At 37.6% G+C, this 23,774-nt stretch overlaps 1 protein-coding gene across 3 annotated transcripts; it reads right to left on the bottom strand.

Annotated features, from left to right (window-relative positions):
* Positions 1 to 656: 656 nt before the first annotated feature.
* LOC104601265 (S-adenosyl-L-methionine-dependent methyltransferases superfamily protein) lies at positions 657 to 17,489 on the bottom strand. Of its 3 annotated transcripts, none has more exons than XM_088899356.1 (7): positions 17,300 to 17,489; positions 17,156 to 17,217; positions 14,072 to 14,151; positions 2,618 to 2,763; positions 1,744 to 1,815; positions 1,127 to 1,231; positions 657 to 1,060 (listed from the first exon to the last, which is right to left on the bottom strand). In XM_088899356.1, exons 1-7 carry the CDS (start codon positions 17,358 to 17,360, stop codon positions 846 to 848), a joined length of 741 nt encoding a protein of 246 aa, XP_088755482.1. In that variant the 5' UTR covers positions 17,361 to 17,489; the 3' UTR covers positions 657 to 845. The 3 variants fall into 3 exon arrangements, with proteins under 3 accessions (XP_088755482.1, XP_010262854.1, XP_010262855.1); XM_010264552.3 differs by having other exon boundaries at positions 14,018 to 14,151; positions 17,300 to 17,481; XM_010264553.3 differs by lacking the exon at positions 1,744 to 1,815 and having other exon boundaries at positions 14,018 to 14,151; positions 17,300 to 17,485.
* Positions 17,490 to 23,774: the final 6,285 nt, after the last annotated feature.

The following is a 23,774-nucleotide window of genomic DNA, read 5'->3' on the forward strand; positions in this document are numbered from 1 at the left end:
GATCTAAACAGTGGGTTCCATCAGGATCATTTTAGTCCTCACAGGTTAATTAGTAATTTTGAAATTACAAAAATAAGAGAAATCCGAGTTGGCGTGGGAATCTGTCTTAAGATTGAAAAAGTTGAATTTAAATGCAATTTTGAGTTCTGTATAGGCTGACCTGGATTTCAGAATTCTGAAATGGGAGGATGGATAGGCCTAACGGAGTTCTCATAATAGATAGATCACTGCTGCAATCATTCCATGCTTACCGTAATCAGTAGTCACCCTTAGTTAACAACTCTCCTACACAGATCTAACCCTAAACCAGTCCAATCTTCAAACCTAACTCAACCAGATCATGAGATCAGGTTGGGTTTAGATTGGAATCTTACTTAGCAGCTAGGACATGCATAAATACCAACTACCATATTCATGGTTGCACATATATTATAATTTATACATACAAATGATACATAGCCAACATATTACAGGTCATGTGATGATGTACCTTTAACCTCGTTATACAAACATGATATGAAAACGGGTTACCAGGGAGTTCAAAAAAACAGGGGAGGTTAGTGAAATTTACACTAAAAATAATAATTAAGAGCTTGATAGCTCATGGACTTGAAAATAACCAGCCTACTAGTTGCATGAGTTATATTTCATGGATGAGCAGATCATAAATAGAATGAACTGATTAAAGAGAGATTCATGACTAATCTTTTACCAAAAACAAAAAGATTCATTACTAATTTAAGATTTTTTTCTTGACCTTGATTCTAAGAAGTTCAACTGAAAAATAATGATGATGATAACAATGATACATGAATGAAATTGTTTAATCACGTACACAGACAGACTCATTGGTGGCCCATCTGGACATCAGCCTTACTGGCTATTTGCAGTTCCATGGTACTACTCTCCCTAAGGCTGATGCAGTATACACGTGAACCAACATGTTCTACAACAAGACCAGCATCCTCACACCCATTGAAGAAGAGTGCTTCATCCTCCTTCCCTATCCTGCGTCTCCAACTCATTAAGAATGCTGGCCAATGTAACCTCCTGTCTATTCCTGCCAGCAAAAGGACAAATATCAGCCAAATAACTAATTTGACTTGCTAATCAACCAGAATAGTACCAGGCTGATTATCTTGTATTCTAGGTATTGCTTGCTCATCTTTTGGCTTGTAAGACTTGAGGAGGAATGACAGTGTCTTTATCAAGTTTGGGTACTGTTTCACATCTACAAAAAGCAAAAAAGAGGAGTGTTAAACAATAACCAGAAAAAAAAATGCATTTTCCAGCAAGTTATGGAATTTAGAAAGATCGAAATTGCCTCAGATTTCATGAGGCCCTGGCCCCTGTCATGTTGGAGCCGAGCCTAGTGACTGATCATATCTAATTAAAGTTTGGCAATCCATCAGGTAGTTGATAGATACACCACCTTAACTCAAACATATTCTGAATTTTGAATAAAAAGGCCATTATTACCCAGTGATGCTCATGGTTATCTAGGGTCTTGGGAGATATAGACTGGTTATGGACCTAACTGACCTAATCTTCAGCTTTTTTTTTTCTTGTTTTTTGTGCATATAGTGGCCACTCTCAGACTCAAAACCTGCATTCTCATGCTTGTTAGCCCTAGGTTTTAGCAATAACAAATGGCCCCTATATTTTGAATTTCAAATAAACTCTCCAAATTTCTAACATGCAAGTTAGGTAGATGCCAATATGAGATCAAGCAACAAACCTTACATAGTAAGATATCACTAGCAATGACCAGGTCCCAATCTGGGTCAGTTGATGGAAAGGCATCTCCCCATGTGTCTATTATAGACAAAAAAATGTTACAATATTAATATGAAATATTGCATAAAGCAATAAAAGAGCAAAGAAGACATTATTAATACAAGCACCAAGTTCTACCAAAAAAAAAATCCTGTAAACAGAGAATCTAAGTCATGGTCTTCCATACAGAAGCAATTTATAACAGTGTACAGGCAGATAGGCAGATATGGGTCCATAACAAGGCAGTTTGAACCTTTGAGGAATCCACCTTTTTATTTTATTTATTTTATTATTATTGAAGTAGGTGCACATGGCAGGCCCAATGGTGCGCAGACACGTGGCGTCCTCAGATGGCGATGTGCAGCACAAGGAAGATTGCATCCTGGCCGTCCACTCGTTACTAACTCCAGGCAGGTTCAAGTATAAATAGGTGGCATCACCATGAGGTAAGGTATCCTGGCATTTATTGCTCTCAGCTCTCAAGCTTCCTGGTGACTTCGTCTGAGCTACCTTACTCAGGCCTCGTCCACCCACCTCGTTACACCCTTGCTAACTTGACCGTTGGAGTCTCCGCCCCTGGGATCACACCCGGGGCCTCTGACATGCTTCTTCCTTCACAGGTCGGACTTACAGGCCCTCGGCTCCCACAGAGCCCTCAGACTCATCAGCCAGCCCTCGTCTCGGAAGTGAATTTACATTGTTGCCCTTGGCCCATTCCAGGCAGCAACAATTATTATTATAATAGCAGGCAAGTCTGTGGTCTAGGCAACCCATAGGTTTCCTCCTCTTAAATGGCAGTAATTAAAAAACACAAAGCAAGCTCCAACAGAAAGTGCATTACGTCTGATGTGGGGCAATGCAGGAATTATTCCATTGACCCTGCAATTATGTGCTATGTTCTTTTCTATTTCCTCGTCATCAAAGTCTGAAGTAGTGATGTCAACTCCAAATGACTTCCGCAAAAAAATGGCCAAAGCTCCAGTGCCACTGCCATTGAATAGAAAAATGATCAGAATTGGATACCATTGCCTAAAGTTTAATATTAAACAAAGAATACAATAAAACAAACTGTGAAGAAAATTTACTGGACAGAACCTGAATTAGCAGGAAATCTGTATGTTGAGTGTTTATAAAGTTATGAAGCAGATAAATTATGGCAACATAAACTATCATCACTAAGGGTGCAACTTGGAAGGGCTCAAGTTGAGCGTTTGTTAAAATTTGGATGGTTATAGCTTGGTAGTTGACAGAAATATCACTTTCACTCAATTATGCTTGAGCTAGGTGGTATATCTATCAACTACAGTTAGGCTTAGGGGTGCAATTTGCACCCCCAACCATCATATTAGCAAATGATTCATGAAGCAGCAAAGGACAAGGGATCAGTTGTTAGGACTAGAGTTAGGATAGGATCTAAGTACATAGAAATAGTTAAGCCCCAAGGGCCCCAACATTCTATGTTCTGGGTAATAAATATAATAGATGTGATGCAGCTTAAAATTATGTTCCAAGAAGTATCAAATCATATTTGAAGGAGAAGACAAATGGGACTACATTTATACTCAAAAGTGGGCTTCCAACAAGTTTTCTGTTTTTTTTTTGTCAATAACTGCAAATTTCATTAAATAAGAAAAAGAGTGTGTACAGGATAATAATACAAGGACTGAGAAATCAACTCTCTTATCTCTTCTCAAGCAATTTACTTTTTACAACTTTGCCCAAAACATATTTTCTCTCCCACTCCTTGCTTCCCAAAACATGCAAAGGAATTGGCACTTGTCTAGTACATTGCACGCTCACTTCCATATCCTTGGTCAACCATTTAAACCTTTTCTTCTCACTTCCAACAACTATTTTGTTTAATGGGTTTTTAACTACTTTGTTAGCAATTTATCAAAAAAAAAAAAAAAAAACTACTCTGTTAGTAGGCTTCTAACAGCTAGTTTAGTAGTGGATGTCCAACAACTAGTTTTGGCTTGAATGCTCAAATAGCTATATTTTCCTCTATATTTTAAAGCCATGTAATCTCAAGCAAGAGGCATCTGCGTTTTACCTTTGTTTTGTGAAACCAAGAGCTTTCCTTTGAGAGTTAAGAGAGTCCTCTCCCGCATGAGTGTTAGTCCCATCATTATTGGGTTAGTGAGTCCCCAACCCCTTGGGTCAATGCATCCCCTAATTCTCGTTGCCTCCATATAATCCATCTTTTTGTTTTTTTTATCAGTAAATAAGAATAAATTTTATTAATTTGAAAGGCAGATTATTACAGACAGAGCTACAAGAAAAATTACAAAATGGCCCAGAAAAGATGCTGTCTGTAAACTCCTTGTTTTTCTAGCGCATCAGCCATGCCATTTGCAGTCCTGATGATCCAAGTGAAAGTGGCATTGAGCTCCCTTGCTAAACTTTCACTATCTTGCAAGGAGTGTCTATAAATCCAGGGGGCATTACCTCTGAAATTTGACCAAGAAATCACCAGTTTTGAATCTCCTTCAACTTCCAAGTCTTTAATATCTGTTTGTTTGAGTAGTTTTAACCCCTGCAGAAGTGCATGAAGCTCAGCCTTTATTGAGTCTCCAAGCCCTATGGCTATAGGCCCTGAATACATAGCCAGCACTTTATTTGCAGAGTCTCTGAACACACCCCCTAATCCAGCCAATCCCGGGTTTCCTATGGAGCTGCCATCAAAATTCATCTTTATTTTATTTGGAGCCAAGGGCTTCCATTCCATCCCTATCTTTTCTTTCTTCTTAGTTGAAAAGGCCACTTCTTTCCAAGCCCGCAAGATCTCAGCCACTGAGAAGCTTTGTTACAGCTCAAGTGTTTTCACCCAATGAGCAACTTTTATCTTTTTTAGTTTCCGCCAGCTCTTATTTTGGTCTACACTTTCCATTGAAAATTCTTGCATTCCTTTCCTCCCAAAATGTTCATAAAAATATTATTCAATTTCCCTCCTCTCTTGCTTCTTTTTGGGTTATTTCTTTCATTTTCTTCTTTTCTTATTTATGTCAAGATGTCTGTTAATAAATACAATAACACCATAATAGTTACCACCTAAGAAATCTTAATGTGTACAAATTGGATAGTCCCAGCTATCCAACTATTCAACTTAACTACTATTTTACAGTCTAAGGGGCAAAAATTGGGAAAAGAAAATAGGAATCAGCAACAGCAACACATGTAAAAGCTAATGGGTGAAATAGTTGAAATAAGTCCTAACCATCAAATGGCAAATAAATTTTTATCAACTATAGACCAAAGAGATTTCTTTATGAGGTAATGGAAAAAGGAACCTCTTTATATTTGAAATTTTGAATACTACGAGAACTATACAAAGTACAGTACTCAATAGTCAATACCGACCAAAGCCATGACACAGTATTAATACAAAAAAGAGAAATACAAACAATCAACCAGATTCCAAGACTTACCCAAAGGAGACTCTGCCTATTTACCCCTTTCCATGCAATGGCATCCACCAATGCATAGGTTGACATTGGAGACTAATAGAACAAGCAGTTCATTCCAAGAACCTTCCTCTCTAATAATGTGCCTAGTACATGTCCATTCTCACCTAAAGTGATCCATCTGATTATTACTTGAAGTTGCTTTCCACTAAAATATTTTCAATCCTAAATCAAAACCTAGTTTTAGGCCTTGAAGAATAGAAGCCATCTCTGCTTGAATGACATTCCTTTCTCCTATGGGTCTAGCAACTTGTGGAATTATCCCTCCATTTTCTCTTCTATAGGCACCCCAGATTGGAAGGGCCTGGGTTACCAAGAGAGTAGCCATCAAAATTAAAATCAAGCCTACCCACTGATGGAAGTTCCCAAGCTTGTTGTACTAGCTATCTATCTGAACCATGTAAGCCCCTAGATATTGCATCCACTGTAACCTCACAGAACTCTTCTCTTGTGAGCACCAAGTGTGCTACTCTTATAGTGATTAGGACCATTAGGTCACTGAGGATGCTGACATAATTTCTCTTATTGTGAATATTCTAAAGTTTCTTTCTTCCTATGTGCTCCACATAATCAAGACTTATAGTTTGGATAGTAGGCCTCAAACAAAATAGATATGCACATATAGTTTCTCTGTACTAGGTACATGGTTATTTCTTTCCATCTGCTCTACAGAATGACAGCCATTGTGCACCACCAAAGAATTTTTCCTCCCTCTTTGTGAGGAGAGAAAAGAGCAGGGTCAGAAGTTCCTTTAACCACTTAAATTAATGTCCTGGTTTTCTAACTAGGGTATTTGGACAACAAAATCATCCTTTTTATAAATAAGTACTTGCATTAAGGTGAGTAATCATACAAGATTGCAACTAGTCTTAGGTTTTGAACAGAAACTAAAAGAGAAGAAGAAAAGAAAGAGAAGAGGGAAGGAGAGAGAGCACGGGAGAGATTTCTGAGAAAGAGAGAGTGGGTTGTTGTTGAAGCAGCCGCCCCACTCTTTAAATTTATATAGTGTCATAATTGTAAAAGGACTGATCTACTTACATGGCAAGATAAGATAAGATAAGATAAACATAACTAAAAGACTAATCCTAATCATAACTTATTGTTGTCATACAAACACAGTAATGTGGGGTCCACATTAGTTTTTTCTACCCTCCCCCTCAAGTTGGGAATAGATGTTTGTCATCCAACTTGCATAGATCTTCCTCTAACTTCTTTCTTGAAACAGCCTTGGTAAGAAGGTCTGCAAGCTGCATGTCGGAGGTGATATACAGAAGGCATACTTCTTGAGATGTAACCCTCTCTCTGATAAAATGTCGGTCCACTTCAATATGCTTAGTTCTGTCGTGTCGTACTGGATTATGGGCTATATTAATGGCAGCCTGATTATCACAATACAACATTAAGGGTTTCTCATAAACAATACCCAACTCTTCAAATAACGATCTCAACCATAGAATCTCAGCCACACCATTTGCCATGGACATATATTCAGCTTCAGCACTGGAACGAGAAACAACACTTTGTTTCTTACTCCTCCAAGAGACAAGATTACCTCCTACAAAAGCACAATATCCAGAGGTAGATCTTCGATCATCAACACACCCAGCCCAATCAGCATCTATGTAAACTTCTATTTTCGTGTGATCATTATTCTTGAACAAAATGCCTCTGCCTGGGCACCTCTTCAAATATGCTAATATCCTCTCAACTGCAAGGAGGTGAGTAGTTCTAGGAGAGTGCATATACTGACTAACTACACTGACTGCATAACTGATATTGGGTTGTGTGAGACAAAGATAGAGAAGTTTTCCAACTAACCATTGGAACATAGCTTTATCTTCAAGAGGCTCTCCACCCTCTGCACTGATCTTGTGGTTCTGTTCAATAGGTGTATCAGCAGGCTTAACACCCAACTTTCTTGTTTCTTCCAACAGGTCAAGAACATACCTTCTTTGAGAAACAAAAATCTCATGCTTGGACCTAGCTACCTCAATGCCCAAGAAGTATCGTAGTTCTCCCAGATCTTTTACCTCAAACTCTTGATGAAGGAGTTGCTTAAGGGACTCAATCTCACTAATATCACTCCCTGTTACTACAATATTGTCCACATATACAGCAAGCAAGGTTAAGGAAGAATATACTCTCTTAAAAAACAAGGTGTGGTCTGACTAGGCCCGCACATATCCGAACCTTTCAAGGGCTCGTCTGAATCTATCAAACCAAGTTCTAGGGAATTGTTTTAGTCCATACAAGGCTTTGTTCAACTGACAAACCTTCTTTCCCGTCTTTGTATCATAAAATCCAAGAGGCAACTGCATGTAAACTTCTTCTTGCAAGTCTCCGTTGAGGAACGCATTTTTAACATCCATCCGATGCAACGGCCAAGAATAACTAGCTGCAAGAGATAATAGGACTCTGATAGTGGTCATCTTTGCTACTGGTGCAAAAGTTTCCAAGTAGTCAATTGTTAGACAGTTTTGTATGCCCTTAGCTTCAATCAGAATGATGTACATTATGAATTTATTATAAATGAATAAAAGTACATATTTGATTCATGTTCCCTTGGTATGTTTCTGTGTAATACCCTTAAATTGGACACTTAATGAGACTCGTGTTAGTTTAGAATGTTCACAGCCAGTGGGTCAGTCTGGGGAGACCTATCCTGATAAGGCTGACACTGATGTGCCACCAAGTCGGTTGGGGTGGCCTGTCTCAACTGCCAGGGTGAGACCCTAAGCACATGCAGTGTAGGATTAATTGAATCTTTGAACTGGACCAGATTTCTAGTATTGCCCTGGACCTTGGAGATTAATGGGCAAAACTGGAAAGTTACACCCGACCCCCAGACTCGATTATGATACTACACTAAGTGTCAGATTGGGCTGTCTTTGATGTACCAATCAGTGAGATCCTTAGCGGGGGTCAAAACCTGGGTATGTTGAGACAGTCTGAGAATTCATCTGAGTGGGTGATCATAATGACAGGATCAGCCCCTTTGTCGGACAAAGGTAATGATCGGGGATGCACTCTCACTGATGGAAACCAAGACTGCCGGTAGCCGATTTCAATCGTTGAGATTTGTTTTGCAAAGTATATTTTATATGAGATATAAAAGTATATATATTATGGTTTCTAAAATGTTTGCAAAAGGTTTTAATTCCCGGAATCCATATAAGCAGAGAGTGCAACACTGTTCCTTGCAGCCAAGGGAGAGGTCCTCTCTTGTCGGGCAGTGTATGATCATTATGGGCTGAGAGGTTGAGTGTAAGACCATTGAGGATAATACCTGATGGGCTAATCTTGCATCTGCCCACAGTCCCTAGGTGTTACAAGGTGGCTTGGCCCAGAGACCACTTAGGGTAAGTGTTGGGCCCATAGAGCCCATTTGATGGGTTTTCAGGGGGTGCACTGTCCATAACAGTGTATTCGGCCAGGCCTTGTAACAAAGGCTGGGCCGAACCCATGTGGCTGATGTGTAGATCAATGCTTGGGTCCCACGCCATACAAGGAAGCCCAACTGGGCAGCAGATAGGAAGACTAAGTGAGCACATAACCTTAATGGGCCTTAAGCCCATTTCGAACTGGGCTAATTTAATGAGTTAAATATGGGGCGAATTCTGAGATGGATTAGCAGATAGGATAGGGTCTTAACCCTATCCACTCAGAGAGTCCAGATCTGAATGTGATTCAGATCTAGAAACCTCCTAATGAGATTAGGAGAAGGTTGATCTAATCTGCAGATAAGATAAGGGTTTATCCTTATCACCTAAAGAGATGTCTGATCCAAATATAATTTGGATCAGCAACTCCTAATTGGATTAGGAGCTGATCCTTTAGGGTTACAAAAGAAGGAAGGGGCGGCAGCCTTTAGAAGAGACATACTCACATCCTCTTTAGAGCTGATATCACAGAAGGAAGAATTAAGCAACCTTACAGAATTCTTTCTTGCCGCCTCCTTCTTGCCGCCTACCTTGCCAATTCGATCTCCAGTTCAGTGGGAGAAGTCAAGATTTGATCTTGATATCAGTTTTTTGTGAAAGAACTGATAGGAAGCTGTGCTCACGTGCCATCCTGCTATTTCTTGCGAAGGACTAGGTTCTTGGAAAAGAACTCTGCTGATTCTGCTCCATCCTGCACTGCACCATCTTCAGTGGGAGCAGTCTTTAGATCCTTCCTTGGGCTGAACACCTCCATTGGGAGATATTACTTCTTTGTATCAAGTATAATTCTCTCCTACTGCTTTTGTTCAGATCTGGTTTAGTTTATGGTTCAAGATTGATCCTTGAAAATATGATTTTCTAAATAGGGAATTCGATTCCCAGTTGAAAGGGAGAGAGAAAATTTTTGAAATTCGCCCACCTTATTCCGCAAGATTTGGGCGTCCATACGATGGATCTCTCATCCCTTCATCAATACCATATATTTGAGTAAATCCCTTTGCAACTAATCGGGCCTTATACCTTTCAACGGAACCATCAGCATTATGTTTCATAGTGGACACCCATCTACATCCAACCGGTTTCTTCCCTTTAGGCTGATCAACTATCTCCCAGGTATTGTTTCTAATGAGGGCATCTATTTCTTTTTTTATTGCATCTTTCCACTCAGGAACTGACAAGGCTTCCAATATTGTTCCGGGAATGGGAATATTAGCAATGGATGCAAGAAAAGACTTGTAGGAGGGAGACAAATGACCATAGGACAAGAACTGGGAAATGCAGTGAGTTGTGGATGTGGTGCAACAACGTTTGCCTTTGCGGACTGCTATGGGAAGGTCAAGGTCATTCAATGAAGGTGAAGGCTCCATGGTGGGAGGTCTCTCATCTGTAGTATCTGGTGAAGAGACTGTGGTACCTGGATCTAGATCTGTAGAAGGAATTGGGGCTGGCCTAGACTGTTGATGACCAAAACCAACATACCTCCACCGTCTGTGATAGACTCTCACATCTCTACACCTTTGACAACCCTCCCCTCTACACCTCTCTTCACTTAATGGGATAGGTAAAGGAACTTCTAATGAGCTAATCCCAACCTCACTACTCTCCCCCTGAGGAGAAACCCTTGGATAATAGGGTACATTCTCAAAGAAAGTGACATCAATTGAGAGAAATCTCTTCCCAAAAGTGGGTTCATAACAGTAATATCCCTTTTGAGTTTGTGCATAACCAAGGAAAATACATTTTGAGGCCTTAGGATCAAATTTGGAACGATGAGGGCCAAGAATCTGAACAAAGCAAGTGAAACCAAAGGTTTTAAGGGGAACTGTAAACAACTCTTTATCAGGATATAAAAGGGTAAATGGAAGTTTCATGTCAAGAACCTACAAAGGAATCTGATTGATGAGATATACTGCTATAAGAATAGCATCCCCCCAGAAACGTATAGGCACATTGGAGGTAAACATAATGCTTCTGGTCATCTCTAATATGTGTCTATTCTTTCTTTCAACAACCCCATTCTGCTGTGGTGTATGAGGATAGGTACTCTAATGGATAATCCCATGGTCAAGTAAGTAGGAGGCTAATGGGTTTGCAAAATATTCTTTTGCATTATCAGATCTAAAAATTTTGATTTTGACCCCAAATTGGGTTAAAATCATCTGATGAAAGATCCGAGTCAATGTTGGAACTTCATCTCGAGAACACATAAGGTAAACCCAAGAAAAATGAGTATAATCATCAACAAACAGCAGGAAATATCTATACCCCCCATGATAGTGGTATGATAAGGTCCCCAAACATCAGTATGCACAATTTCAAAGGGAATATTGCTTCTGTTATTACTCAATGAATAGGTTGTCCTATAGTGTTTTGCAAACTCACAACTCTCACATTTCAAACTAGACATCTGGATAGATTCAAATAAATTAGGAAGCAAACTCTTCAAATCCCGAAAGGATAAATGACCCATCCTATTATGCCAAATCATAACCTGATCAACAGACTAAGAAACACAAGACCTCTTAGCTATCTTCCCAATGAGAACTCCCTCCAAGCAGATAGACTCTATTCGCCTCACAGCTAGTCCTAATCACCTTCCTTGTCTCCGGATCCTGAAAAACACATCGATCAGGGAAAAATGTTACTGAACAATTCTGTTTTTTGTAATGCTACTAACTAAAAGTAAGTTAGTACTAAGCTTAGGAACATGCAAGACTGAAGATAAGGAAATGGCATTAGACAACTTCATGTATTGCTTGCCAGAAATAGGAACAAGGGAGACATCAGCAATGGACACTTTGTCTCTGTCGGAAGATAAATGATAGGTGGTAAACAGTGATGGCGAGCCAGTCATATGGTCATATGCTCCTGAATCTATTATCCAAAAATGTTTTGTATTACCTGTAGCTGAAGCCCGATTACCTAAATGAGCAAAGGCTAAGGTAGAAGGTGTTGATGGTGTCTGAGGAGGTGGAATTGAATAATCAACTTCATTTTCCAGTTGAGTTAGGGCAGCTCGAACAGCAACTAAAGTGTCTAGAGGAGTGCCTCTTGTGCCAAATGAGGTTGTATTATCAGTGTTAACAGCCATATTTGCATTCCCCTTTTTGTTTTTGAGTTTTGATGGAACTAGATGTGGATGCAACTTCCAATAAGTGTCTTTAATATGTTTAAGTTTCTTGCAATGCTCACATACTAGGTCCTTCTTAGCTACCTTCTTCATATCTCTCTCCTTATCACCCCCAGATTTGGGCTTAATTGCTGCCAAGGCTGACTCGAAAGGCTGTTGTTGTAGCATAACTTTTCTCCTAGTCTCTTCATTGTGTATTAGGGAATAGGCCTAGGAAAGAGTTACATAGTCTCTTGTCAACAACTACTGTCTCACAATATCATATTCAGAATTTAGACCAGCCAGGAACTCAAAACACTCTATTAGTTTCAACCTGCTTTCTATAAGTCTGAGCATCCTTCTGACTTTTCCATTCAATTGTTTCAAGGTGATCAATTTCATGCCACAGGGATTTCAAGGTTGAAAAATAAACAGAGACATGTTTTTCTCATTGCTTGAGATTTTTAACTTCACATTTCAACTCATAAGCCCTAGCAACATTAAGGGGCTGAGAGTAGGTTTATTTCACAACATCCCATATTTCCTTAGCTGTTTTTGCCCACAAGTAATTTCGGCTGATGTGTAGATGCATGGAATTGCACAACCATGTCATCACCAAATAATTCTCCCGAATCCACTTAGCATAAGTGGGATCCTCCTTAGTTGGTTCCTTCATGTCCCCCAACAAATAGTTCAATTTTCCTCTACCCCCAATGGCCATCATGGCTGATTGGGCCCATTCTAAGTAGTTTGATCTATCAAACTTAATAGTTGTAATCTGGAAAGTGTTCTCAGTCATGTTACCTGAACCAGTCCCAAAAACACCCTCCCCTTGGCTCTTAAACTCCATTCTTGGTTAGGGGTTAATAAAAAAAACCTTCTAATTACTGTAACAATCGGCCTACTGGGTCTGAAACTAATAACAATAAGTCTAGAAGCAGAATTCAGATTCAGTAATTAAAAAACACTTTCCAATTCTCTATATCACTGTACCAGTCAGCCTGCTGAATCTAATAACAGTTGGCCTAGGAACAGAAATCAGATTCAGCAGTACTGGTTTTTGAAAGAACAAAGAACAGAATTCCTAAACAGAGAATAAAGAACAGAAATCTGATACCACTCTTATCAAAAAGCAAGTCTAATCTCTTATCCGGACACAGTAACAATCCTGGATCTCAGGGCTTTCTTCTTAAACCCTAAATCAGAAAAAAATAATAATTTTTTTTATAACTGTACCTCTCAGATTAAGTTATTCTTGCTGCCGATCTCAAGAAGGAATAAAACCTTACCCAGAAATTTCTGAAAAATCTGATCTTGATTCAAAAGTCTTGATGAAATTCTAATTGTCAACTTCAGTTTTGCTCAAAACACTGGTCTTGATTCTGATCAATCCCATAAACTTCTGAAAACGAACTGATCTTGAGAAAACCCTCTTTGAAAACTTCAATCTTGATCAAAGAACAAAGAAAATCTGATCGGCACCTCCAATCTTGATCAAAGACCTAGCCTTGATCACTTAATTCTTCTTGATTACAAGGAGCATTCTCCAATCCTTGGACAGTTGCTGAAGACTTCTTGCAATCTCCAAGAATCAGCCAAATGAAAAATCCTTCTAAACTTTCAGCCCTAAATAATTCTCATGTGGTGGGCTGAACTAATTCCACATGAGAAAACCTAGATCGAGTGCTCTGATACTAAGTCGTCGTACAAGATTGCAACTAGTCTTAGGTTTTGAACAGAAACTAAAAGAGAAGAAGAAAAGAAAGAGAAGAGGAAAGGAGAGAGAGCACGAGAGAGATTTCTGAGAAAGAGAGAGTGGGTTGTTGTTGAAACAGCCGCCCCACTCTTTAAATTTGTATACATAGTGTTATAATTGTAGGACTGATTTGCTTACATGGCAAGATACGATAAGATAAGATAAACAAAATTAAAAGACTAATCCTGCTAAAAGACTAATCCTAATCATAACTTATTGCTGTCATACGAACACAGTAATGTGGGGTCCACATTAGTTTTTTCTACAAGGTGCAGTCACAATCACGGTAAATGAGCAAGAATAAACTGCAAAAAGCATGGGATAAAGGAGGTGACAACAAAATGTTACATATATGCTGATTGTCAAGAGTAATATACCAGGATGACAGATTTCAAGATATACAAGTAAAAATCCAAATAAAAGTAATTATATTTTACTAATTATAATTTGAATTGCAATGATTGAAACATGCCTGCCCAACTCGATGATGCGTTGGTGTTGTAACCATGATGGATGTTCTACTAACCAATCTGCAAATGAAAATGTTCCAGGCCAAAGTAAGTTTGCATTCAGCTGATGAAATGAGAATTCTCGAATAAGCAATTCCTGTGGACAACAAAAAAATAATTTAGGAGAGCTATAAAGAATATGACTTCCAAAACAAGTCACATAGATGAAAATATCAATAATTATAACATCTAAATAGATGAAATACTAAAATCTGAAATCTCTATTGAATTTCAATAAATACAGCCCAAGAACAAATAGCTTATTAAGTCAATCAAAGTAACAGCTTGTACATTAGATAATGCCAATATGTATAAAAAATCACTTTTAGAGTTATTCCAAGTTCATAACCACATCCAGGTGTGCAATACATTATGTTTTACTGCATCTGCTTCCTACATTTTTTTATAAATACTGCTTCCTGCATTTTTTATCCATAACAACTCAATATTTCATATTAGAACTACTTGATTTATTACGAACTTCTATCTTTATAAGTTTCAAATCACTTGGGCTCAATTTTTCAATCTTGACCTTAACTACAAACAAGCAAGGTCATTGCAGGGAACTTACATGGATCTTCAATCCTACTTAGACCTTTCCTTACTCCATTATTGCAATCTCAAGAACATCTCAGACTCAGATTGGGACATTCTACCTCTAGAAAAGCTACCTCTAATAAATCTCCATTTTTTTTTTTTTTTGGAAAAGGTAAGGTATTTTATTAAATCAAGAACCAGTACAAAGGAGCCTAGGCCATTAGAGGCTGCCTATAGCCACCACAAATTACAGATACATCCAGTTCTGAGATCTAAACAATAGACTCAAATTCTGATTTTTAAACACCTCCGTTGCCGACACCCAGGACAGAAGTTTACCCACAAATTTCTGCACCATTTCCTCTGGAGATTTAGCTTTGCCCTGAAAAATTCTGTTATTTCTTTCAATCCAGATAGTCCAAAGCACGGCAGCCAGGATAGTCTTCCAAACCAAGGTACCTTTCTTGCTGAGACCCTCAATCTGCCAACACAACAGCAGATCATTCACAGAATTTAGCATTACCCAGCTGATTTCCAAAGCTTGAAGAAAATGCCTCCAAATATAATTCGAGACTGGGCAATGTAAGGCCAGATGTTCAGTAGTTTCTACTACCCCACCACACAAGCCACATGACATGTCCGAAATCTGTATGCCACATTTCACTAGATTAACTTTGGATAGACATTTATTTAAAGACATTGTCCAGAGCAAAAACTTCACTTTAGGACTGATTGAGTTCCAAATCTGCCTAGCCTGAAAGTTTCCCTGACCTGAACTTATCAACTTACTGAACAAAGACTTTACAGAGAACCTGCCATCACCTTCCCATTTCCATCTCCAAGCATCCTCCATGTTTAGGTCAATCCTCTGGTTATGGAGCAGGCCCAACAGATTTGCATACTCCTCGATTTCCCAGTCAAAGAGACGCCTCCTACAAGTTAGGTTCCAACTGAAAGAGTTACCATCCACATTGAAATTCTCAGCCACCGAGGAATACTGATTTACAAATTTGATACAAGAGAGGAACTCCATCACACTCTCAAATTCCCATCTCTCGTTAAAAAGAAAGCAGTTGAAGGCAGTTGAGAGCAGATTACCACCAAACCCCCTCCTCAGCAAGGTTGAAGGCGCAAAATCCAACTGGATCACACTATTCAAGACAGCCTATATGGAACATGACAATGGACTCTAGTTACTTCCACTTACTAGTCTTTTCAACTTCAGGCCTAGCCTTTGGTATTCAAATTCTGAAAATTTTCTTTTGAAAAAGGTAAAGTAATGCTCATATAATTTGTTATATCAGAAAATTATGTGAATAGACTTTGCTTGACTTATTCTGCTAGAAGCCTTTGTGTAATTTAATAGAGTGTCGATTTGGGCACACCCCTAGTGAAATGATAATTGACAAGAGACTCCCCTGTTCATACTTTATATTGATAAAGGCTAATATATAGGCCTACTGCTGTCTTTTAAAGCAAATCCATTTTGACCAAACGTAGGGTTGTTCCCAGGTTATCAAAAGCAGGGATGTTCCCAAAATAACTATCCATTTTAAATTCTTCTTAAACTAGCACTGGAGTTCTTCTCAGTAGGGACACCTAAGAACAAGATTGGTTTTTCTTAAAGTCAGACTCAGACCACATTATGGACTTTTCCTTAACTACCACTAGACTTCCTTCGTCTTCCACTTTTCCCATCTCCTTTTGTTTGCTCTCCAACTCAGGCTTTTCATTCAGTATTATATAACATCTTCTTCACCATATAAATCCAGTAAGATTTCTACATCAAGGAGGTAGAGGTTCTCAAAACCAAACAAGTCTAGAAGAAATATGGGAACCGGAATCAATACTGGCTTCATGCTGTACTTCTCATGTCTTTGTTGAGGAGGATATATCCAGCAAATTCTGATACACGGGTTATTGGGGACACATAGTGGAGATGGTGGGCGCCAGCACTGCCTAATAGAGGCAGAACCAGGGAACTCCAGTGATAACCGTGTCAAGCGCATCAACTAAAAAGAGGTAACACTGAGTCGACTGCCAGAGTCCTCTGCCAGCCCACAGAAGAGAGGGTGCCTTTAGCAAGGATAACGTCATCTGAAAATCACGAGAGTAGGGATTGCCGAAACCTCTTCACCAGCTTTCAGAGAAGAACGATTTTTATTTTTTTGTTTGCTTTTTCTTTTTCATTTTTCCCGTAACAAAGAGTTATATGAACTCTTCCCGCGAACAACCCAAGCTTGGCAGACGTAAAAAGGTAAGACCCTAGTGGAAGGCTGTGTTTGGTTTGAAAGAAAAAGGTAGGGAAACCTGTATAAACCTTCCTCAGGACAGAATTTGAGATCATGAACCATATGGGTTATCTGCTAGACCAAGTAAAGAGTACATGACTGAACTAATCAACATAATCATGAAAATAATAACTTGTAAGTTAAACAAAGTGAGGGTTTTAGTGGTTACATAATAGAAGGAAAACAAACGAAGAGAAAATATTATCCCAGTAATGTATGATTTCTTTTCTTTTTTTATAGGCATCAGTGAAAAAAAAAATTGTAGGAGCTCACCATGCCGGGAAATTGGTGGCTTCTGTCAACAAAGCTCTGATCTTTCTCTCCCGTCTCCTCTCCTGCGAGAAGAACATCATAAACATACATCGATAACACCACATACACACAAAGCAAACACAGAGTGACAAAGAGAGAGCGTACCCGCAGAGCTATCATCTTCGTCGGCGAAAAGCGATGATGGAGAAAAGAGTGCAATGTCCATCTACACTCAACTACGCGCAAACCCAGAGCGACCAGAAGCACTGTAAAGCTGATAAAAGTCATAAAGCCGAGCCGCAGCAAGTATTGAGCCATCGAGGTCGAACTTAGGGAAATTGTCCAAAACCCACCAATTCTCTTAAATTCATCATAACTTTTCAAAACGTCAAAAAATTCACCATCTTATTAACTTGATTTTAAACAGATTATTGGAAGTTAATACATTACCATTTTACCCTTTATAAAAAAATATAAAATATATACTTATATATTTTAATATTTTAATTACAAAAACATGAAAAAAATACATAATCAGAAATTACAAAAAAATATAAAAAACTATAGAAATTGAAAACAAAAGCAGAAAATAAAAATTATAAAAAAACAGAGAAATTGCAAATAAATAACAAAAATACAGAAAAATTTATAGATTGCAGAAAATAGAAAAATGTAAAAAAAACATCAGAAATTATAACAAAACACTAAAAATGCAAAAAAAAAAACAAGAAAATTGAAAACTGAAAAATACAAAAAGAAACTCGAAAAATATAAATATTGGATAAAAACAGAAATTTCAAATATACATAAATTGATAAAATTTCAAAAATTATATATTATAGAAAAAAGTAAAAAAAAAATGTTAAAGAAAAACACAAGAAAGTGATAAAATTTTCAAAATGATAATAAAAACCTACACAAAAATACATAAAATGATAAAAATTTAAAAGTATCAACTAAAAAATCAAAAATTAAAAAAATATATATATTTTTTTAATTATATGTTTTAGAAAAAATCAAAAAATATAAACAAACTAATAAAATGATAATCTTTTTTCAAAAAATAAACAAAAAATAGATATTGAATTCAAAGATTGTTACAACAAAATTTCAAAATATATTTCAGACAATCAGATAAACAATTACAAAGATATTTTTTTACATAAATTTGTAGAACCCTCGATGGGGATTTACATTCCATATTCAAAATAATACATTGCAAATGTTTCAAAACATCAAAAATCTTTGAAATTTTTTATCGTCTTCTTTCAAATCTTCAAATAATAGATATGTGTGGCAGTGACCTTCAAACGAGAGAGAGGGTTGTGTAGTGGCTATCTTCAAGATCTGAGTGAGAGAGAAGGTGCTATGGCAATAACAAGATCTAAAGAGGGTGGTGTGGTAGCGACAACATCTGAGCAAGAGAGAGGGTGGTGTGGCGGCTACCTTCAAGATCTAAGCAAGAGAGAAGGTGGTGCGGCAACAAGATCTGAAGAGAGTGGTGCGGTGGCAAGATCTGAGCAAGAGAGAGGGTGGTGCAACTACCTTCAAGAACGAGAGAGAAGGTGTTATGGCGATGGCAAGATTTGAGCAAGAGAGAGAGAGAATTTCGGTCTAACCCTAACCTAAATGACCCTTTTCCCCTAATTCGCCATTCAAGGGTAATTTGGTCATGAAAAGTGTTATTTATGCTGACATGGCCATTTATGTTAAGAAACATTAATGGTGCACAAACGGAAGGTGATTTTTGGAAAATATAACTCACTGGCATGGGGTTCCCAGGATGTTTTGAAAAGTTGTGGTGAGTTTAAGAGAATTCATAAAAAGTGATAGTGGGTTTTGGACAATTTCCCTAAAACTTAAAATGGAAAATTTCTTAAGGGCGAATTTCTTAAAAGGCTAATTGACTAAGTATATCCCTACTGTTTGATTATTGTCTAATACTACCTTGGAAAAATTGCCACTACCATTAAAATATTAATGGAAGGGCTAAAATGTCCATTTAGCCCTTAGGTCAAATTGAAAGCTCCTCTAGTTCTTCTTCATCTTCCTCATTTTGTCTTCGTTGCCCAGGTTCAGATCTAGGTTCCTTCATCTTAGATGAGATGGGTAGGTATGGAGGAGCTTTGAATAGATGCAGATCTGAGTAGAGAGCTTTGGACATATGCAAAACAACACTAGCCCCTCTCTCCCCCCCCCTCCCCCTTTCACCCTGTTTCATCACCGCCGCCGCAGTAGCTGTGGATCCCTCCACTTCCGGCATCTCTTTCCGTCCCCTTCGTTCTCTCTCCCTCTCACCCCTGTTTGCAACATAAAATTGTAGATCTACGCTAGATCTAGCGTTAGACTGACTATTAAATTAGTTAACAAGTTAAGATCTAGCCTTTTTTTTTTTAATATTTGTTTCCCATTATAGAATCTATAACTCAAACTATAAGAATGGGTAAAAACCTGATTGTATTGCCATTGATTTGTGCAATTCTTGTTGAATCTGATTTGTGAAAGTTTTGTCCCATTTGGCTGGACCCGCACATACACATAGTGTGCTCGAAGAATTTGAAATCCCCATTATCTCTCTGTCTTTTTGTTATTAAAGTTAAGAAAAAGAAAGAGTTAGCTTAGATTGCGGTCTCTACAACTGTCATCTTTGTGTGAGTTAAGTTAGTTTAGATACCGAAAATACTTGCAACCAATCAACCTGTATAATAATTGAACCCTAGTTAGGGTTTAAAAACATTAGCAAGTGAACTATCGTCCGGATGAACAGTTTAATTGTTCTCCCTCTCGCCCATGTCTTTGTAGGAAGCCGTCTTTGGTGAGATTGAGGCTCAGAGAGAACCAACGAAAATAGGGATAACTCTTTTTGCCGTCAAGATGGATTTTTTCTTCACCACATAGTAGAGCTTCTAGGTTTTCATTAGCAGACTGGCAATAGGTGTTAGTGGCTCTCTTGAAGAAGACAGTGAAGGAGGAGGGAGAGGGAGATGGATGAAGGGTAAAATTGAGTTTAAAAAAAAAATTATATGTCATGTGTGACGGAATATTAACGGATGCTAACAGTAAGGGTAGAGCTAGTCAATTATCAAAAACAATAGAGGTAGCATTAGACAATAGTCAAATAGTAGGGGTATACTTAGTTAATTAGTTAAACCATGAGGGTAGTTTAAGAAATTCGCCCATTTCTTAAATCTATGCTACTTTAAAAAAACATAAATGACCTCAAGAATATTTCTGGAATTTTCTAAGGACAAAATTTACCCCTCTATATTTAAATTTATTAATAAAAAATGAGGGCAAATAGGATAATCAGTTCTTGATATTAAATGAGTTGAAAAGAGGTAATTTTAACATATTCAATGCATTCAATTCTCTCTCATTAAATCAAACATTTAAGTTATTAACTTGCATTCATGTTCATTGAATCATATATTTAAGTCATTTTTGTTCTTCTCATCATTAAGTTTTATTAATTAAATTCATACTTAATAAATTAATAATTCTAATAACATAAAATCTTATACTTTCAAAGTTTACATAGCAAAAATAGTGTTTTCATCAAGGTGGTGGTAAGAAATTAAATCATTTTGGGTCAAATGGGTCAATCTATGTTGCCATGATTAAATAATAAAATGAAAAAATAGAAATAAAAAAATGGGAACATTTTTAACATACATATTAAACAAGAATAAGTATGATAAATAAGAAATGTTTTTATTAATGATGGAAATGGAATGTAAAATTTAAACCCAATTAGAAATAAAAATATTTTCCTATTCTCTCTCATTAAATCCTGTATTTAAGATATATATTTCTCATCATTAAATTCTTGTAATTAAATTCATAATATTAGTTTTAATAGTACAAAGATAAATATTTTGAAAAGTAATTTAAAAACAAAATCATTTTCTTCCCTCTTGGTGGTGGACAAGCAATTTGACCATTTGGTGTCAAATGATTAATATGCCATAATTAAATAATAAAAAATTAAAACAAATAACTATGAAATGTAAGAAGTATTTTTATTAATAATGAAAATGGAATGCCAAATTTAAAATCTACCTAGAAATGAAATGACGTCATAGTCAAATAATAAAATTTTTAATAATAGAAAATATAAAGAATCACAAAAATAAAAAAAAAAGATAGAGAAAATTTTGGGCACATGTCTAATGTTATATATTTATAAAAAACAAAATATTAGGTACATCTCTAATATTATGCATTCATTATATTGAACAAAAATAAATTTTATACATAAGAAATAATTTTATTAATGATAGAAATAATAGAAAATTTTAATGTCAACCTAGGAATCAAACTATTTTTTTAGATGGTGGGTTAGTGTATTGAGTCAAATGGTACCATAGACAAACAAAAATTAAGTGTGATAAGTAAAAATATATATACAATGTAAATGAAACATATAATTTAAAGGAAAAATTATAATCAAAGTCAATTATACATTTAAAATTATGTTGCAAGTTGATCCAGAAACCAACAAAACTCTAACCACCGGCTCTACATTTCAAATTATAAAAACCCTTGCCATGTCATCAGAGGCTTATGTATAGTTATTGCCAACATGGAACTCTTAGTCCATGTTGGACATAGCAAAAAGCCTATAACAAAAATAGGCTTTTAGCTTCTCTCCCACTCCCTCTATCTTTCTCGATCTCCCTCCCTTCTCTCTCACTCTCATAGTCATCTCTTAATTTCCTGTTCCCTCGCCCTCTCAATCATTCTCCCTCAATCTCTCTCATTCTCCCTCTCGGTCAATATCTCCTTCTCCTTTAATCTCTATCGTTCTCTTGTTGGTGTAAATTTCATAGCCAAAAGTTTCTTGTGAATTTTTATAAAATTGGTGTAATGATTTTTGAACCATACCAAGTTGGTTTCATGTTCTTTTATACAATCTTATTAATACCATATAAGTGTGTAAGAAAAAAAAAGTATAAGAGAGGGAGCAAGAGAGAAACTAAGGAAGAACGATATAAATTAAGGGAGAATGAAAGATTGACCAAGAAAAAGAATGAGAGACATTGATATAGAGAATGTAAATACAAAAACAAAAAACCATTCTTATTTATTTTCAAATCACATAGTCATTGAGCAGATAAAGATGGTTGTGAGAGTGAGAGAGTGTAAGGGAGATTGAGAGAGAGAGAGAGAGAGAAACTAAAAACTTTTTTTTTATTTTCCAATCACCCAACATTGAAGAACAATTTCAACATAAGCTTTTTGTTGTGTCCAATATGGATTAAGAGTCCAATGTTAGCAATAGCCACATAAGCCTCTGATGACATGGCAAGGGTTTTTATAATTTGAAATGTAGAGTTGATTGTCAAAGTTTTGTTGGTTTATGAACCAACTTGTAGCCTAATTTTAAATGTACAGTCGGCTCCGACTATAATTTTCCCTAATTTAAAACTAATCCAAATGCAAAGCTATTTTCTTATCTAGATGGTGGGTCAATGATCCAACTTTTCAAAGAAACCCATAATGTCATTAATTGAATAATAAGTATTTAAAAAAAGATAGAACACCAAAAATAAAATGTATAGAATTTTGGCGAAAACATTTGAGAATATTTCTGATGTTATATATTCATCATATTAAATAAAATAATTATTAAAATAAAAACTATTTTTATTTATGATAAAAATGCAATACAAAATTTAATAATAATAATAATAATTGATGAGGGCGGATTTGGCCCTCTAGTGAAATTGTGACACCTGGCACCTCATGCAAACCAAGTGCAGCCTCTCGACAACTGGGCTGCTCGGGTAGCTCGGCAGAGCTTGCCATAGCTCGGCACATACAGACAGCTCGGCATGGCTCGCCACAGGTAGCTCGGTAGAGTTCGACATTGCTCGGGGAGCTCGGTATAGCTAGGGGCAGCTCGGCATAGGCAGCTCGCCACAGGCAGTTCGCCACTCCACAGGCAGCCTGGCGTCTTACGAAGAGCTCGCCACTTAGGGGCAGCTCGGCACTTACAGGTAGCTTGGCATAGGCAGCTCACCATAGGCAACTGGCCACTCCGCAGGCAGCCTAGCGTCTTACGAAGAGCTCGCCACTTAGGGGCAACTCGGCGTATCGCAGGAAGATCTCCTGCCTGACAACCGTACCTGACAGATCCGGAGACCTGCGCCCACGTCTCTCGCTAGGCGGCGCCATGCCTGCTAGTCCTGAGAGATGTCCCTTGACTAGCAGAGCCGTACTCTGCAGCAGCCGCCTGCACCCACCACCTTAGCTCTGGCAGTAACGGCTGCGGCAGAGAGACAGAGGCGGTTACGCCTGACTTGACAGAGGTTGTTATGCCTGATTTGACAAGACACCACTATATAAGGACTCCGACCCCCAAAGACAAGGGGGAGAGAATGAAAAAATGGAGGTAATCCTTGCTCTCTAGCTCTCTCATTTCTCTCCAAGCTCCCTACAATGAGAATGCTAACTTAGGCATCGAAGAGTCCCCACCGAGAAAATACCCCCGGGTCCTCTGATTCAGTTCTCGCAGGTCCCTCAGCTCCCGTCGCCTGCAAAGGAGAGGAGATCACCTCATGCAGAGGGTAGTCGGGCTGCGCTACACCAGGGAGCTCATCACTAGGTAGCTCACCACTAGGGAGCTCGTCACCAAGTA

Source organism: Nelumbo nucifera, chromosome 2 (genome assembly GCF_055504915.1).
Source record: "Nelumbo nucifera cultivar China Antique chromosome 2, China Antique-T2T, whole genome shotgun sequence".
NCBI classification, from domain to species: domain Eukaryota; kingdom Viridiplantae; phylum Streptophyta; class Magnoliopsida; order Proteales; family Nelumbonaceae; genus Nelumbo; species Nelumbo nucifera.

Bases quoted from the DNA above. Each gene is read 5' to 3' on its own strand.
- LOC104601265 (XM_010264552.3), bottom strand. From the start codon at position 17,360: ATGGACATTGCACTCTTTTCTCCATCATCGCTTTTCGCCGACGAAGAT. The intron at 2,764-14,017 runs GCATGTTTCAAT...ATTCAATGGCAG, and splicing joins CGCATCATCGAGTTGGGCAG to TGGCACTGGAGCTTTGGCCA. The intron at 1,061-1,126 runs GTACTATTCTGG...TTTTGCTGGCAG, and splicing joins AATACAAGATAATCAGCCTG to GAATAGACAGGAGGTTACAT.